Below are 17,338 nucleotides of genomic sequence, written 5' to 3' on the forward strand. Positions count from 1 at the left end.
TTTAGGGTCTCAGCTAGGAATTTTTTTGGATTCTTGGTACATCAACGAGACATAGCAGTTGATCAGAATAAGGCCAAAGCTATTATAAATCTTATGGCCCCAACTAATAAAAAATAGGTACAAAGGTTTCTCGGCCAAGTAGGTTTTCTTAGAAGATTTATTTCTAACCATGCTGGCCGAGTACATGTTTTTTCTCCTTTTTTAAAATTAAAGTCACATGAAAAATTTCATTGGGATGAATCCCATCAAAAGGCCTTTGACAAAATAAAAGAGTATTTGGCAAACCCCCCAGTAGTGATGCCTCCAAGGAAGAAATGGCCGTTGAAACTTTATTTATCGGCTGTAGAGGAATCAATTGGTATCATGCTTGCTCAGAATAATGAACTTGGAATGGAACATGTTGTTTACTATTTAAGAGTACTAACTGATGTTGAATGCATATATTCTTCAATTGAGAAGCTTTGTTTATCTTTGTATTATTCAGCCATGAAATTAAAGGTATATATGCGGCCGGTTGATGTCTACAGTCTTTGTCAAACTATTATGATTAAATATATGCTATCAAGGCCATTGATTACTGGCCGAATAGGTAAGTGGGCATTTGCCTGGATGGAATTCAATTTTATTTTTGTCCCACAAAAATCAGTTAAAAGAAGGGTTCTGGCTGATTTCTTGGCCGATCATCCTTCAACTGATATTGATCCACAGGTTTATGATGAATTAGAGTGCTTAGCCATATTCCTAACCCCTTGGATATTGATGTTCGATGGATTAAGCATGGCCGATAGAGCGGGGGCAGGAATTGTTATCATTTCACCAGCTGGAAGAAAGACTTTATTTTCATTTTTCTTAGATTTGAAATGTTCAAATAATCAGGCTGAGTATGAAGCACTTATAATCAGCCTACAAATTTTAATTGAAATGGCTGTTAGTGATGTAAAAATCTTGGGAGGTTCAAACTTGGTACTTAGTCAAATTACTGAAGATTTCAAATACTTAAGTTAGCAATTAAGGTCGTTTCACTCTTTGGTCACTTCATTAATTAATCAATTTGATAATGTTCATCTTAAGTTCTGTCCAAGAGGACAGAATAAAAAAGCTAATAACATGGCCCAAGTAGCCTCTGAAATCAAAGTACCAGTTGGAATGGAAGATCAGTTAATAAAAATAACATGAATGACTAGCCTTCGGTAGAATTATGAAATACTATGTTGGCCGATTCCTGGGTAATTGATATAGAAGATCTGGCCGATGATGATCGGAGGATACCATTCATAATGTTTCTCTGAAATACAAACATCAAGGCTGATAGAGGTATCAAGAGAAGAGCAATCAACTTTCTACTCGTTGATGGGGATCTATACAAAAAAGGCCTTGAAGATGGACTCCTACTATAATGCATAAGTAAAGAAGAGTCACTTTAAGTTATGGCCGAGGTACATGAAGGTAGCTGTGGAGCCCACCAAGCAAGAATTAAAATGGGGTGGCTAATTCGAAGGTATGGATACTATTGGCCAAGAATAAAAAAAGATTACATATATTATGCAAAAGGATGTCAGGCCTATCAAAAACATGGGCCGATTAAAAATGTACCAGCAAAAGAATTACAACCAATAATCAAATTATGGCCGTTCAGGGGCTGGGGTCTTGACCTCATTGGTAAAGTGAATCCACTATCAAGCTAAGGCCATCACTAGGTGATTGTTGCCATGGATTATTTTACTAAATGGGTTGAGGCCAAAGCTTGTAAAGTGGTTGATCAACAAACAGTGATTAACTTCATGGAACAACATATTGTCCACAGATTTTGAATCCCAGAAACGCTTGTTTCAGACAATACAACAGTGTTTAGGGCAGTTGATGTGCTATAATTCAGCCACAATATGAACATCTATATGTTAGCCTCTACACCATACTATGCCCAAGCAAATGGTCAGGCTAAGTCTTCAAACAAAATTTTAATAGAGATCATTGAAAAAATGATCAAAGATAAGCCAAAAAGATGGTATGAGACTTTATCTGAGGCTCTTTAGGCCTATAGGAATTCAAAAAGAACAGGCACATGAATCACACCATACATGTTAACTTATGGTTATGATGTCGTTCTGCCTATGGAAATGAAGGTTAAATCAGCCAGAGTTGCATTCCAAAATAATCTAACTCCGGCTAATTATACTCAAGCAATGTTAATAGAATTGGAAGACTTAGATGAAGCCAGGTTTGATGCTTTGGATCATGTCATAGCTCACAAAAAAAGGTAATGAGGATCTACAACAAAAGGGTAAAACCTAAGTCATTTGCTTAAGAAGATTTAGTGTGGAAAGTTATTTTGCCAGTGGGTAAGGTTGATAGAAAATATGGGAATTGGTCTCATAAATGGGAAGGGTCATGCTTAGTTCATCAAGTCCTAAGTGGGGGAGCATACAGGCTGAAGTATCTTAGTGGTCGATTACATGATTACCCCATTAATGGCAAGTACTTCAAGAGGTATATGCCAGCAATCTTTGAAAGGGAAAATTAGAGTTAGCCAGTACTTTTGGCTGACCATGCGTACCTTTATGTAATAAATTCAGCCTATTTATTAGGCTGATTTAGTTGTTTAAGTTTTAATAAAAATTCTTGCTGAAGTACTGATATTTGTTTAAAGCAACAAAAGAGGCAATTTATTTATTGGAGTGTAGAAGCATTACATCATCTGAATTCATACACTGAAATTGCCACAAAAAGGGTCCCATTGAAAAAAGACTTATATGTTTGCTAATTTCTCCTTGAAATCGGCCCAAATCACTAAGGACCGATTAAAAGCAACCATGGCTTGTCTTTTTTATTCTTCTAATTTAAGTAACTCTTCACGAAGATTTGCATGCTCGTGAGTAAGGTCTTGAGTTTCAAACTGCAATGTGGCAGCCTCGGCAGATAAGATGGCCTTACGGGCATGAATCTGGTCAATTTCTTGTTGGAGGATTCTCTTTCTTTCCTTAAGGCTGATGAATTATTTGTTCACTTGGTCAAATGTAGAAACTTGGGTTAATAACTAGTCACCAAGAGTATCCTTCCTACTCTTGTTCTTGTTAAACTAGTTGATCGATTCATTGGCCTAAAAATTTCATCAGCCAAAGCTGGCAGTTGACCTTTGAAAGTAGCGATGGTGGCTTAAAGGTCGACTGGGAAATCTGGATATTGGCTGAGTGTGGTAAGAACAGCCATGAGTTCAGTCTCAAATTGTGGAAGATCAACAACATCTCTTTGCAAAATCTCAACTAAAGCTTTTTTTGTTTCTTCCATGGTTTGTATTGGGACACTACTGAAGTAACTGGAGTTGTTCCTGAAGATTCACTCTCTCTCTCTCCTCAGTTACTGAAGCTACCACATCTTTGAAAAAATTACTTAAGGCCAGTAAAGAAGAAATAGGGACTTTTGGTGGTGGAAATAAAGGAACAATTTGAGTTTTTTCATGCACAACCTGTCAGTACAAAGAAGGTTAGATTACTGAATTTTGAAGTATGGACAAAATTTAAGGTATGAAACAATCAATACCTTGGATGATTCAGCCATATCTGCAGCCAATGGTGGCTGATAGCTGATTATTAGAGGAAGAAATTATGGCTGAAGAGCTGTACTGTCTCCTTGAGATGAGGCTTTGGCAGGAGTAAGTTGGACATTTAAAGGAACCTCAATGGGTTCATGAAAATCCTTCAAAGGGTTGAAATTCCTAATTGGACTATAAACCAAGTCAAGGAGAGGAGATTGCTACAAAAGAAATACCAATGGTGTTAGTAAAAGTATTGAAGGTTGAAAAGTTTATGTAAAAACCATCATTACCTCTTTTTCATCTGAGGAATGGTCAGAAGGATCATCAGCTACATTAATCACAGGGTCATCTGCCAATTCGATTACAAGATCATCAGCCACGTCTTCTGTTAGCTGAGGACTTGTTTCAACTTCAACTTTTTTGCCTTTGTTGAACTTTATCCTCTTTAAAGTTCTATGGGCAGTAGACTTTTTTCTTTTTTCCTAAAGAAGAAAATCTTATTAAAGATGATCTCGGCCGATAAACAACTCTGGTCGAGAAATAGGTATCAATATCGACGATGTATACGGCCGATATGATCATTTGTACTGAAGAATAAAAGTTTCTTAGGCTAAGAAGCATAATCTTTTACCTTGCCCACAAGTGGAGGGGCTAGAGCAATATCAGGGATGGTGGCTGATTCAGTTTTTGCAAGCTGAGGAGGTTGACTGGAGGAAATTTCATCATCTTGAAGATCAACATTATCTAGATTAAGGGAGGCTGACAAGGTTTCATTATCTGAATCTGCAAAAGAGTAAGAGAATTTAACTCAAAACTTTTAAATATATATATATATATGAAAATAAAAGAAGATTATACCTTTGAGAAGGCTGGCTGTGGCATTGGCCTTAGCTTTTCTTTCCTTATTAATCCTTATTGGAGGATTTGTTGGCTGAGAGAAATGAAGTTTCTTGGCTATTTGTTTCTTGCCTTTAGGAAGATCTTTTTGAGGCACAACTTTCTTTAGGGTAACAGCCCGAGTGATTATAAAAGCCCCTTCAAAGGCAACAGTTATAAACTTGAAGGATTCTAGGATTTTGATGATAAGGGACCGGCATTCAGCCGTCCTAGTAGAAGCAATATAAGAAAACCACCATTGGTTAAAACTTGAATCTGAGGCTGGGTTTTTGATAAAAGGTTGGAATTTGAATCCAGCTTGCAAACTAGAAAACCGAGAGGATACATTCTTAACATAAGAGTCATCCGGAAATACTACTCGCCGATGAAAATTTTTGTTAAAGGACAGAGAAGGAGGCATAGGAATCATTTGGGTCAAGCCGAATTGCCTAGCAAGTTGACAAGGGTTATAGAATTCAACCCCAACCTTTGAATTCACTATCCCCAAAGGACCAGTATTGAAATGAAGATCCCTTGAAATAAGAAAACTGGCATACATGGCCGAAAGTTCATAGGTAGTCTTTTTTGTAGACACTCCTTGAGGATGAGTCAACCATCGAGGGGCTTGAGAACAATGAGAAAATGGAAGAAATTGGATTATGGTCATGTGTTCACAGCCAGAGTAGAAAAAATTGAAGCAGTCTCCAAATGAGTGAGATTTTGGGCACGGCCGATGCATAACTCACAGAAAGGAGTGGGTCATTGGCCAATGGCCTCACCACAGGCCCTAACTCAGGAAAGTATACTTATAGCCAAATTTGAAATTGCCAAAGGGGGCCACCATAACGTCTAAAGTTGGAAGTGAGCAAGTTATAAATTCCCCGGTATAAATGGGAAAGCACTAAAGGGGCCAAAGCAAGGGGTTTACCTCTAGAAAGAGCAACGGCCACATGGATGTAATCTTTGGTAACTTGAAAGGCCGGCACACACAGAAGGAACTTATTCATCCAAGCCAATAAGAATGCAATATGTTCAGCATCATTTATAGGAAGACGAGGGTCCATGGTAGAATTTAAATACTTGCCATATGAAGACTCAGAGGATTTGGTTCTGGTTTGATTAGAAGGAAAGATGAAGGGAGAGTCCTCCTCTACTAATAAGTTACTCACGTCAATCCCAAAAGTCTTGAGGCCAGTCAAATAGCATACGTCTTGAATGGTTGGAGTCATCATGCCACACTTCAATTAAAGGAGTTGGTGGTGGTCAACCAATTAAACATAGTTGCTATCATTAAAGCCCTGTCTTAAGCAATATTTGTTTTGCTCAGTTGAATGGCATCATAAATACCACAAGCTTTCCACGTCTCTCCTTTTACAGCCCCAACCCGATCGACCCAATTGATCCAAGCATCATTGGGAACATGCCATGTCGTAAAATGAAAATGTGGCAAACTGCCATTTTCATTAGGAGGAAAAGTTTGAAGAAACGGAAGCACATCAGTTGAAGGGTAGAATGGCGAAATTAATTCAGGGGCTTTGTCAAGGAAGGCAGGACCCAAACCCTTGAAGTTAGTACCAATATCTATGAGAGTATTGAGACAATACTTATAAGAAGAAAGGGTTTTCAGGGATTTCTCGATGATATTGCCGTGAGTCGAAGAATCTGAAGGTTGTGGGGCCAAGGTAGAATCGGTTGACTTGGTTTTCTTAGGAGCCATGAAAGATCGTCAAGGGAAGGAATTTAGGTTGTTAAGACTTAAGAAAGGGAATTTCAGAGATAGCGATTTAAGGTTAAGAAGAAGAATAATTTTAGGATTGTAAACACAGAGCTAAATACTGGTAGATTGAAGTAAATGTGTCCAATCACCACTTTAATTGGGAACTGATAACCATTAAGGCAAGTGGTTGGGTGAAGTAAGAATTTATTTCTGAAATTTGAAATTCAAGTTTTGGCCGATTAAAATTCCAAAAGCTTTTTATTATAAGTGATAAGACATTTAAAATTTAGGGGGCATTTGTTGGCACCAAAATTTGGCAGCCACCTCAGCGGTGACGTGGACCAATGAGGAGCCGATAAGTGTTTAGTTTGTCTTAAAGGAAGTCGGCCTATTGAGAAACATTGGGAGAAAATTAAGGGACGTATATTCAGCCACCTTATCAATAAGGTTGGTACTAGAATATATTTTTCAAGATTTGAGTTAAATTCAAATGGGAAGTTCATTGAAAAGGAAACATTGTGGAATCAGTTGAGTTAAAACAATTAAATCCCTATGAAATAGGGATTTAGTTAAGAGAAAGGAAATTGAATTCATATGAAATAAGACTTCGATGAAGAAGCAGCCGTGTGAGTTGTAATATATATATAAATGGCTATTGGACCATTTAAGGTAAATATGGCTAGAAGGAAGTTGCTAAAAATTAGCAACTTCTTTAGCAACTTTTCAGAAACAAATTTTTCGGCAACTTGTATTTGACTAAATCAAGGAGAGTCTTCAGCAAAGATGTTAGGTTGAAGTCTACTAAGGAAAAGACAAGAAGAGAAGCAGAATAACAATGGGATTTGACTAAGTTCAAATTACGAAAAGAAATAATCAAGGCAGGAGAGTTATTTTAACAAGAAATTAAGATAGATTAGTTAATTGAAACTTCTATAAATAGAAGTATTGTAATTCATTCCAATTTGTCCAGCACCAACCACAAAACATGAATCAAAATTCATTCAATTGACTCTACGTCATTTATCTTTATTTCTTTTGTCCAAATGGCAAATTTCATTCAAAGAATTTAAGTTCCAGTAACCTACTCTTCTCTTGCAATGTTTTAATTATGCTATTTACATTATCAGTCATTTGTTTCATGTAAACGGATTCAATGGCCAATCTTTGATCAGATTTGCGTCATGTTAATTCAGCCAGCTTATTTCATTTGTTTATTTTCTATGTAATTTCCATTCAGCCATTTCTTTTATTGTCATTTCAATTCAGCTATTTATTTTTCATGATATTTCAATTCAGCCTTCTTTCCTTACCGTCAATTTAAATTCAAGCCTTTCATTCCAATTACTTTTTTTCAGTCATTGCATTTTTATTTCTTTTAGCACCTAGATAAAAAGTCCTTGTACCAAGGCATAGAAGAACCTTGCTGGGAGATCTTACTAGTCTCTCTCCCATACAATTGCCTGAGAGTCAGCCATCAGAAAAAGGGATAGGTTGGTGTTCGAATCAATATTTTGAGTGTTTTATGCAAATACTTTGGCACGCCTACAAAGAGTCCATCAACCGGCGTAAGACCAAAAAACCGTGCAAACAGTTATAAAATAATTCAAATAAATGCATCGGCTCAAAGATAGGCAGGTTTACTTCTTCAAAGGCCTACAAAAAAATCTTCTCAAGACGAAGAACAAATTTGTCACCATGCTAGTGAAACTTTTAATAAAGCACAATCTACTTTACCCTCAACAGATTTAGAAATTTTAGGAGTAACCAACTCTATTGAAAAATTTCAGATATTCCTTGGTAAAGAATTTCTTATAAGAACAAATTGTGATAACATAATCAAATTTGCAAACAAAGCAAAGCAACGGCGGATGTCTGCAAAAAGATGGATTTTCTTTATTGACTGTATTATTGGAAGAGGTTTTAAACCTATATTTGAACATGTCAAAGGAAAAGAAAATTATTTAGCAGATATTCTATCTCGTTTACTAATTGATTGTTAAACTTTGCAGGAATGGAAACTAAGAGCTTTAACAGCTATAGCCTTATACCAGGTACTTCTAATCCTCTTTTGATTATCTAAAACCCAGCTTAACAGTTCCGCGCTAGATATAATCTTTTTTCTGACCAAAAACTTTTTTTAAATAATATTTGATTTTTGAGAAATAATCCCGATAGAACCCTTGTTAGAAATTTAAATACTTGAAGTGAATATTTTGTAACATCTAACAAAGCATATCATATTCTACAGTAAGAACATGAGACGCTTATATCCCATTTTAAAAAGTTAAATTTAGCTTATCAAAAAATAACAACAAATCCCACAGAACTAAGCATTTCTGAGCAAATCTTCAGAAAGTTCAATTTCTATAGGTACAAACCAAGTATGCCAAGTTATTACCCATTTTCTCTCCAACTTATAGAGAAATCCTAAGACAACAAGTTGAGCTCTTCCCTGATGACATCAAAGAACTTATCCTTGAAGAAGCTAAGTCCAATGGTTTCAAAGAATGGGTTGATATCCAAAACTACCTTAGAAACAACAGTCCACCTAAAGGAACCCAATATCATTATTATTTCTTACGATTTATACAAACTGACAACTACATACCTACCATCATCTTGTTAAACGTAGACATTGTTTTCTTCTATCCTATTGAAATAACCAGAAAAACCTATTTCTCTATAAGAACTACCACATGTTACTTAAGCAATCTCTTAGAATTAGGAATGGTCAACAACATTTTCATACCAAAAGACATGCCATTAAAATATCTAAACTCCTTAGGTAACTTTCCCAATCGATTAAACCAAGCCATTGTTTTTGAACGAAAACAAACCCATAATTTCATACCAGAAAGTCTAATTCTCCTTCAAATCCACAGTACTCCTCCAAAATGGGTAAAAGATGGAGCTATAATTCTGGGACAACATCAAATTTACAATCATTTTGATCCCATAGAGAAGTTGAAGTTCTTACACGACATATCGATTTTGTAAATAACTTTCGTAATAATATAGAACCAACTGCCTTTAACCATTTGGTTTATTATAAAGCCTATCGTCAGGTTAACTCAAGCTACAACCCTAGTTTTAGACTCTACGACCATAATATAAACATAAAAATTTTCATTAAAGCCAGAATTCCCTATGTCATCAGATCTCCCCCAGAAATTGAGATATCTCCAGAAGTTGAAGAAATAATAAATGAAGAAAAGATGTTGCTTGAACAGTTCAAACTCGCCTACAGAAATAAAGAGACCAGTTCACCAGACAGCAATGATGCCTATGTGGCCCGCAGAGATGACAGCCCACCAGATAGCAATACCGACAGAAATTTGTCCAATATGCTAGATTTCTAATAATTGCAAAGAGCATCCAAGAAAAAGTAGATTTGTAACAATGTACAGATAAAAACAGATTCTCAACAGTGAAAGTTGATAAGACTCTCCAGAAGCAGACATCAATAGTTTAACAATAATTCAAACCATCTTATCTCTAAAGCATCTTGCATCTCAACCGTCTATGAAGCATTTGCAATCTCAACCGAAGATTCATCTCTCACTTTTCCCATAAAAGGAGCCTCTACGCTCAAGCTAAGATCATCGAATTCTAGAGCAATCAAGTTAAGAGTCATCAAGCATTCAAGCCTTTAGCTATAGTTTCCTAGTGTGCTTTCTTTATTTCAAAGTGTTCTCTTTCTGTAAAATATTGTGTGAGAGTATATCCATGTATAAACAGTGTGTATCCATGTATATATTTCTTATGAAATAAATCATTTAGTTTGCTCTTATTCAAAACTTCCTTATCTCTATTTAGTATTTTAAGTACTTTCGGGCAAAAGACTTCGGTTGACAAAAAGATCTAATATATAGATTTTATTTAGCCAAACAGTGTAGATCTTAGAATTTTCTTGAATCCAACCAATACAAACAGCCTTAGTTTTAATTTAATAATTTTTTCTGTGAGTTGACTCGAACTGTTGGCTTGTTGGCCCGTTCTTACCGGTGTTCAGGCGTTTTTATAGGGCGTTATCAGAGCGTTATCAGGTTCAGCAGTCATTTATGTGATTTAATTGTTAATTTTATCTCTATGTTATTTGTATGCTTCTATCCGGTTAAATTGAACTTAATTTTGGTATCAGAACCCATACTGTTTCGTTTAATTTAATTTATATATAAAATTTTTTGTTCAAAGAAGTCTATAAGTCCATATTAATCTACTGTGAAAATTTAATTTAGTAGGAAAAATATCAAAAAGTTTGCTTAAGGATTTTTTCGTAAGCTTATTACATGTTTTAAGGCTTGTATGCTATAATAAAATATAGTTTAGGACATTATAGTAAAATAGATTGTTATGTGGTCCCAAATAGAATTCAAGTCCATTTTATAGAAATAATTGTATAATCCCTCCCCACCCCCCTCCCCAATTTATTGATAAATCAGGACTTTGACCTCATTATATTATAGTATTTGGGCCTTAAGCCCATGTATCAGTAAAAATCCCTCCACCTTCTTCTTCCTCTTCTTCTTTACTAAAATCATCCCTTTTTTTTCCACATTAAAATCTTCAAATTAAATTTTTTTTTTTTTATTACAGTATTATTTTTTTATTCTAGGTAGGCGATCAACAGGTTTCACAGCATCATTACAAGATTTGATAAACTGACTATGAAATAGCAAAACACAATATTCAAAATCCGACTTTGATGAAAATTTCAATTTGAAGAACAAAGAATATTATATTGATTGTATACCGTGGTCAGAAGTATATAACACCATGCTTTTTCTTTTTTCTTTAAAAAAGAAAAAATAAAAATAAAAATAATCATACAATATTTAAATTCAATATGGGATTATAGTTTCAAAACAGTACACGCCATCCAGCTCCGGCGCGAACCTCTGTCTCCTCGGCCGTTCTTGGCGGCTCGTCTTCTTAACCTCCGACGGTGACGATGATGAATTTACTTGTTTGCCCTTATTCAAACCCTCAGCTGACGGCGAAACCTCCTTCTTATTCACTGCAGACGTTTCCTTTTCCACCTTGGCGGGAGTCCGAGAAAAGCCAACCTTCTGACCGATCGATTCAGCGCAAAAAGCATCAAACGAACTGAAAATCGACATCAGCATGATTGGAACTGTTAATCTGATCAACAATAAAAAAAATAATCAAGGACTCTGATGAAATTGATTCGAAGAATTGCTCTGAAATAACACGACTCTGTTTTACTCTGAGAATACTCTGAGAACAGGATGGGGAGAGAGTGGGTTTATATAGGAGAGACAGAACTGGAGGGGTCAGTGAAGTTTCTAGAGAGAGAGAGTGTGGTTTTTGAGACCGAATTGGAGTCAGGGGACCTAGTCCTTAGTCAATGAGGAAAGGGTGGTGTATATGCTGGCTTTTGACGTGTTCGCGAAGTAGCGTGGAGGTGGTAGTGCGTTTGGCGGTTTATTCTGGACAAGGGTGGAAGTTTCCAATTTCGTGATGGAGAGGGGTTACGTGGCTCGCTGTTATTGGTTGGATTGTGAGTTGAGTGGATTCCAAGTCAGCGGAGTCGATAAGCGAAGACTAATTTAATTCTCTTGTTTGGGTATTTCCTCACGTCGCATGTGGCGTTGGAGTCGATTCTTTTACAATTGATTGAGAAGTTGCTGAGACGTGAGGGGAAGGTAATCAAGGTGCGAAAATTCAATGTAACAAACGTGCAATACGTTTTACTTATTTAATGTTTTTTAACTTGTTATATTTTTTATTAAACATACTTTCATATTTTTAATTTAAAACAAATTTGCGTTATCAAATAAGTTTAGAAATAGTGTTTGTGGGTATGGTTTAGCTACGTCATCAAGGGTCAAGTCAAACAATCAACTCTTTGACAAGGTCCACCTCAGCAAGACAAATAATAGTCGACCACTGGGCCTCATTTGGCCCAACACTCGGTCGATGGATCTTGAACCCTTATTGGATCTTTTCACAAATTGTTAATCGACGGGCCTTGAACGTTGATCCGACCTGTGCACAAATTGTCGATCGACGGGTCTTGAATCTCGATCCGACCTGTGCACAAATTGTCGATCGACGGGTCTTGAATCTCGATCCGACCTGTGCACAAATTGTCGATCGACGGGCCTTGAACCTCGATCCGACCTGTGCACAAATTATCGATCGACGGGCCTTGAACCTCGATCCGACCTCTTCACAAATTGTCGATCGACGTTTCTTGAACCTCGATCCGACCTCTTCACAAATTGACGATCGACGGGCCTTGAACCTCGATCTGACCTCTTCACAATTTGTTGTTCGATGGGCCTTGAACCTCGATCCGACCTCTTCACAAATTGTCGATCGACGGGCCTTGAACCTTGATCTGACCTCTTCACAATTTGTCGATCGACGGGCCTTGAAACTCGATCCGACCTCTTCACAAATTGTCCATCGACGGGCCTTGAACCTCGATCCGACCTCTTCACAATTTGTCGATCGACGGGTCTTGAACCTCAATCTGATATAGCTACAACCATCAATCGACGGGTTTTTAACCTTGATCCAAGCAACGAAGAGTTATGGTAGGGCTCTTCGAGTGACAATGGGATGCAGAATGGATTTTGGAATGGAGGATGGAAAATTAGTAATGTCTTGCCCACTAAGGCAAGACCCAGTTTGAGGATAAGAGCAAAAAGACAGCTGGACTAGTACAATTGCCTTTACAGCCTGCCATTTTTTGGATTATTCAACAGTAAAGGTACACTTGGCAGTTGATCCAAAAATATAGGGATTAGGGCAACATAACCCAAAAAGGCATGACCCTCGCCCGTTTTTAGCTTAGAGGCCCAACACTATACCACCTGAATGACCTAAGGCTATAAAAAATAAAAAAAAATAAAAAAAATAAAAAAACAGTGACGAAAAAGGCGGGCAAGAACTGACGGCAGCTTCTTCCCTACTGTTAGCCCCTTGACGGTTGTTCAAGGGAAGACATGGGCATTTCAAGGCCATGCCATGTCTTGGGAATACTTTGGCTTTGGTTAGACAGCCATGAGGATGCTCAGTGGGTTGTCAGCGTGTACAAGATGCTCAGCGTGCACACAGGACGCTTAAAAGGATGCTCGGCGTGCACTGGGGGTGCCCAGTGGCACTTTCGTAAATATGGTGAAAAATGAAACTTGGAGTTTTGACTCGGGATCTTTATGGGAGGTACCTTGAGTCCATAGAAGCTGGTTGGCGCAAACGGCACTCAATTTGGATGTCGGGAAAGGTCATTATGACTCCTCAAGCATGGGTGATATTTACTCCTGTCAGAGTGTTGGATTTCCTTAAGACTATACTAGGGAGGGGTCTGTTGAGCACATCGGTTGGGTTATGGCATGGCTTGCTTAGAGGGCCTAGCCAACGTGCATGGGCACGTGTTGCACCACTCCAAGATGGTTGCACAAGTGGGGAGCATCCAAGATATTGAAGGGCAAACAAGTGGGCACCGACACACGCGTTGGTGTGCAGCGGCGCGCGTGTGGGCGTGCAGGTGGGCACGCGGGCAGGCGTCCAACCTAGTGTACGCAAGCATCTAGCTCGGCGTGTGCACGGGCGCCCAGGTGGGCGTATAGCCACGGGCGCATGAAGGTTCAAACATGGCCCGCGTAGAAGGGCACTAGTGTGTGCGCCGGCGTGCACTTTGGCGTGCACCCGAGCGTGCGCACGGGAGTGCATGGCTTGGCACGCCGTGCACTCAGATACATATATATGTGGGTGCAGATTGGTGGACTTGGCTTGGGCTAGGTTCACAAGGTTGACTCAGATGTAGCTAGAACATGGACAACACAAAGTCATGGCTTGCAGTTACAAGAGGTGGTGGCTTAGTGGGCTCGGTCGGTTGGGGAAAGTTACTAGCACTTCCCAGTCATCATGGGAAATGGGGGAGTGCTGAGTAACCTCCCAAGCATGTGGCACAATTCTGAGAGGACCAACACACAGGCGGTTAAGGGTGGTTTCTTCCACTATGCAGAATGTAACTTCTTGTGGTTATGTGGCATGAGTAGAACATGCCAACATGTCTAGCAGTTGGGCTTGTCAACTGCATTATAGTTCTGGCACATTTGGAGGGTGCCAGCACGACTATAGGTGGATTGGGGTGTCATCCATCATCTTAGTAGGCAATTATGGGCGGTTTTGAGAGTGGCCTATATAATGCTAAGGTGGGCTTTGTAGAGGGAACAGAGAGGAGGGTGTGAGCCTTGGTTCCTTGTACGAACTCATATTCCTTTGTAATATGTTTAATATGAGCAAAGGTTGGGGCTTGTCCCTGTAAACTGTGTGTGCCTTCTTTACATTTCTATACTGTGTGTATTGTGTTGTAGTGTTGGCTGAGACTTGGTGGCCCCAAGTACCATTACAGAGGCAAAAATTCGTGGTGTAATTTAGCCCTGTAACAATTGGTATCAGGGCCCCGTTCTACGATGGCTGGAGGTAATACTCGTGAGAGAGTTTCCCGTTTGGAAGAGTTTGTGGGTTTTCCTACAGAAATAGAGGTACAAGATGGTGCAGAGAGCCTTGTGGTTCGAATCGAAAACTTGGCTTCTGAAGTGGAGATCTTGAAGACTGATCCTGATAGGTTTGGTGACTTCATGCAGGCCACCAAAGAGCAATTGACCCGTATCTCTAAAGATGTTGAGTCGCTGACTGATATCTTCAAGAACAACCTGAAAGACCTTGAAGATGAAGTGTCCTTGGTGAAGAGGGCCATTCATGGGAGTTCCAGAGGCAATGGTGATCCTCTTTCACAGAAGATCAAGGTGCCGGATCCCAAGTCTTTCAGTGGTACCCGAAATGCCAAAGAGTTGGAGAATTTCCTATGGGACATGGAGCAATACTTCAAGGCTGCTCGGATCCCTGATGGCGAGAAGGTGACCATTACAAGCATGTATCTGTCTGGTGATGCAAAACTATGGTGGCTCATACGGACAGAGGACGATGCTTCTGCGGGTAGGCCTCGGATTGAAGTTTGGGAGACCCTTAAGAAGGAATTGAAGGACCAGTTCTTGCCTCAGAACACTGCATGGATTGCAAGGGAATCTCTAAAGAAATTGAAGCACACAGCTACCGTTCGTGACTATGTGAAGGACTTTAGTTCCTTGATGCTGGACATTCGAAATATGTCAGAGGAGGACAAGCTGTTCAATTTTATGTCCAGATTGCAACCATGGGCTCAGGTAGAACTCCGTAGGCAAGGTGTGAGGGACCTTCCTACTACCATGACAGCGGCAGATTGTCTTGTAGATTTCAAGATGACTGGGTCTACTACACAAGACAAGAAGAAGTCCAAGGAGGGGAAGAAAGACAAAGGCCAGTCCTTCAGGTTCAAGGACAAAAAGAAGGGCAAGAATCAAAAGAAGGATAAATTCGGTGGCTTTGTCAAAGCCAAGGCAGATTATAATAACAAAGGGAGTAGTAATGGGACTAAGCCCAACTATGGTTGTTTCATCTGCAATGGTCCCCATCGTGTTAGGGACTGCCCCAAGAGGGAGAAGCTGAGTGCTATTGTCGCTGATTCAAAAGGAGACTCAGACTCGGAATGTGGTCCAACCTGAGTTAATCCTCTGCAAATGCTGAATGCTCTTACTGAAGAACAGTCCATGGAGTTGAAATGGCTCATGTTCATTCAGGTGACGCTGAACGGCAAGGAAGTTTTGGTAATGGTGGACACGGGGGCTACTCATAACTTCATTGCGCAGAGGGAAGTAAGTAACTTGAATTTAAAGTTAATTCCACATGCTAATAAGATGAAAGCTGTGAATTTTGAAGCCAAGCCTGTCTTAGGCATGGCCACCACTTCTATGAAAGTTGGTTGTTGGGAGGGCGTAGTTAGTCTTATGGTTGTACCCTTAGATGATTTTGATCTAATTCTTGGAATTGAGTTCCTTACGAAAGCCAGAGTGGTAGTTGTGCCATATTTGGGAGGAGTTTTTATTTGGGACAGGAGTTGTCCATGTTTTATTCCATCAGTAGCTCTTTATGGGCACCAAAAGAAGGAAGATCGTAAATATGGCTGCATCAAAATAATCTCTGCATTGCAAGTGAAAACAGGTTTGAAGAGGGGAGACTCTACCTTTCTTGCAGCTATGATAGAGATCAAACCGGACCAGCTTGTTGAAGTTCCGGATTCTGTTGCTAAAATTCTAGAGGAATTTGCAGAAGTGATGCCACCAGAACTACCCAAGCAATTGCCCCCTCGACGTGCTGTTGATCACAAGATAGAGTTGGAGCCGGGTGCAAGGGCTCTTGCTCAGGCCCCATACCGGATGGTGCCTTTAGAACAAGCTGAACTGCGTAGACAGTTGGATGAGTTGCTGGAGTCTGGCTATATTCAACCATCCAAGGCACCGTATGGCACGCCAGTGTTGTTCCAGAAGAAGCAGGATAGCTCAATGCGGATGTGTGTGGGCTATAGGGCTCTGAATAAGATGACTGTGAAAAACAAGTACCCAGTGCCCAATGTCGCTGATTTATTTGACAGGTTGTCAAGGGCATCCTACTTTACTAAGTTAGATTTACGTGCAGGCTACTGGCAGGTGCGTATAGCAGAAGGAGATGAACTCAAAACTGCATGTGTAACTCGTTACGGTTGTTCAAGGGAAGACATGGGCATTTCAAGGCCATGCCATGTCTTGGGAATACTTTGGCTTTGGTTAGATAGCCATGAGGATGCTCAGTGGGTTGTCAGCGTGCACAAGATGCTCAGCGTGCACACAGGACGTTTAAAAGGATGCTCGGCGTGCACTGGGAGTGCCCAGTGGCACTTTCGTAAATATGGTGAAAAATGAAACTTGGAGTTTTGACTCGGGATCTTTATGGGAGGTACCTTGAGTCCATAGAAGCTGGTTGGCGCAAACGGCACTCAATTTGGATGTCGGGAAAGGCCATTATGACTCCTCAAGCATGGGTAATGTTTACTCCTGTCAGAGTGTTGGATTTCCTTAAGACTATACTAGGGAGGGGTCTGTTGAGCACATCGGTTGGGCTATGGCATGGCTTGCTTAGAGGGCTTAGCCAACGTGCATGGGCACGTGTTGCACCACTCCAAGATGGTTGCACAAGTGGGGAGTATCCAAGATATTGAAGGGCAGACAAGTGGGCACCGACACGTGCGTTGGTGTGCAGCGGCGCGCGTGTGGGCATGCAGGTGGGCGCGCGGGCAGACGTCCAACCTAGTGTGCGCAAGCGTC

General features: G+C 39.7%; 1 protein-coding gene across 1 annotated transcript; it reads left to right on the forward strand.

Annotated features, from left to right (window-relative positions):
- The first annotated feature begins 297 nt into the window (after positions 1–297).
- On the forward strand, positions 298–1,005 carry LOC132270159 (uncharacterized). The gene has a single exon (XM_059771360.1). It carries the CDS (start codon positions 298–300, stop codon positions 1,003–1,005), a length of 708 nt encoding a protein of 235 aa, XP_059627343.1.
- The last annotated feature ends 16,333 nt before the right edge of the window (positions 1,006–17,338 follow it).

This window comes from Cornus florida, unplaced genomic scaffold, assembly GCF_030987335.1.
Source record: "Cornus florida cultivar Cherokee Brave unplaced genomic scaffold, ASM3098733v1 CherokeeBrave_3.0.0_Hap2_Chr08, whole genome shotgun sequence".
Taxonomy (NCBI): domain Eukaryota; kingdom Viridiplantae; phylum Streptophyta; class Magnoliopsida; order Cornales; family Cornaceae; genus Cornus; species Cornus florida.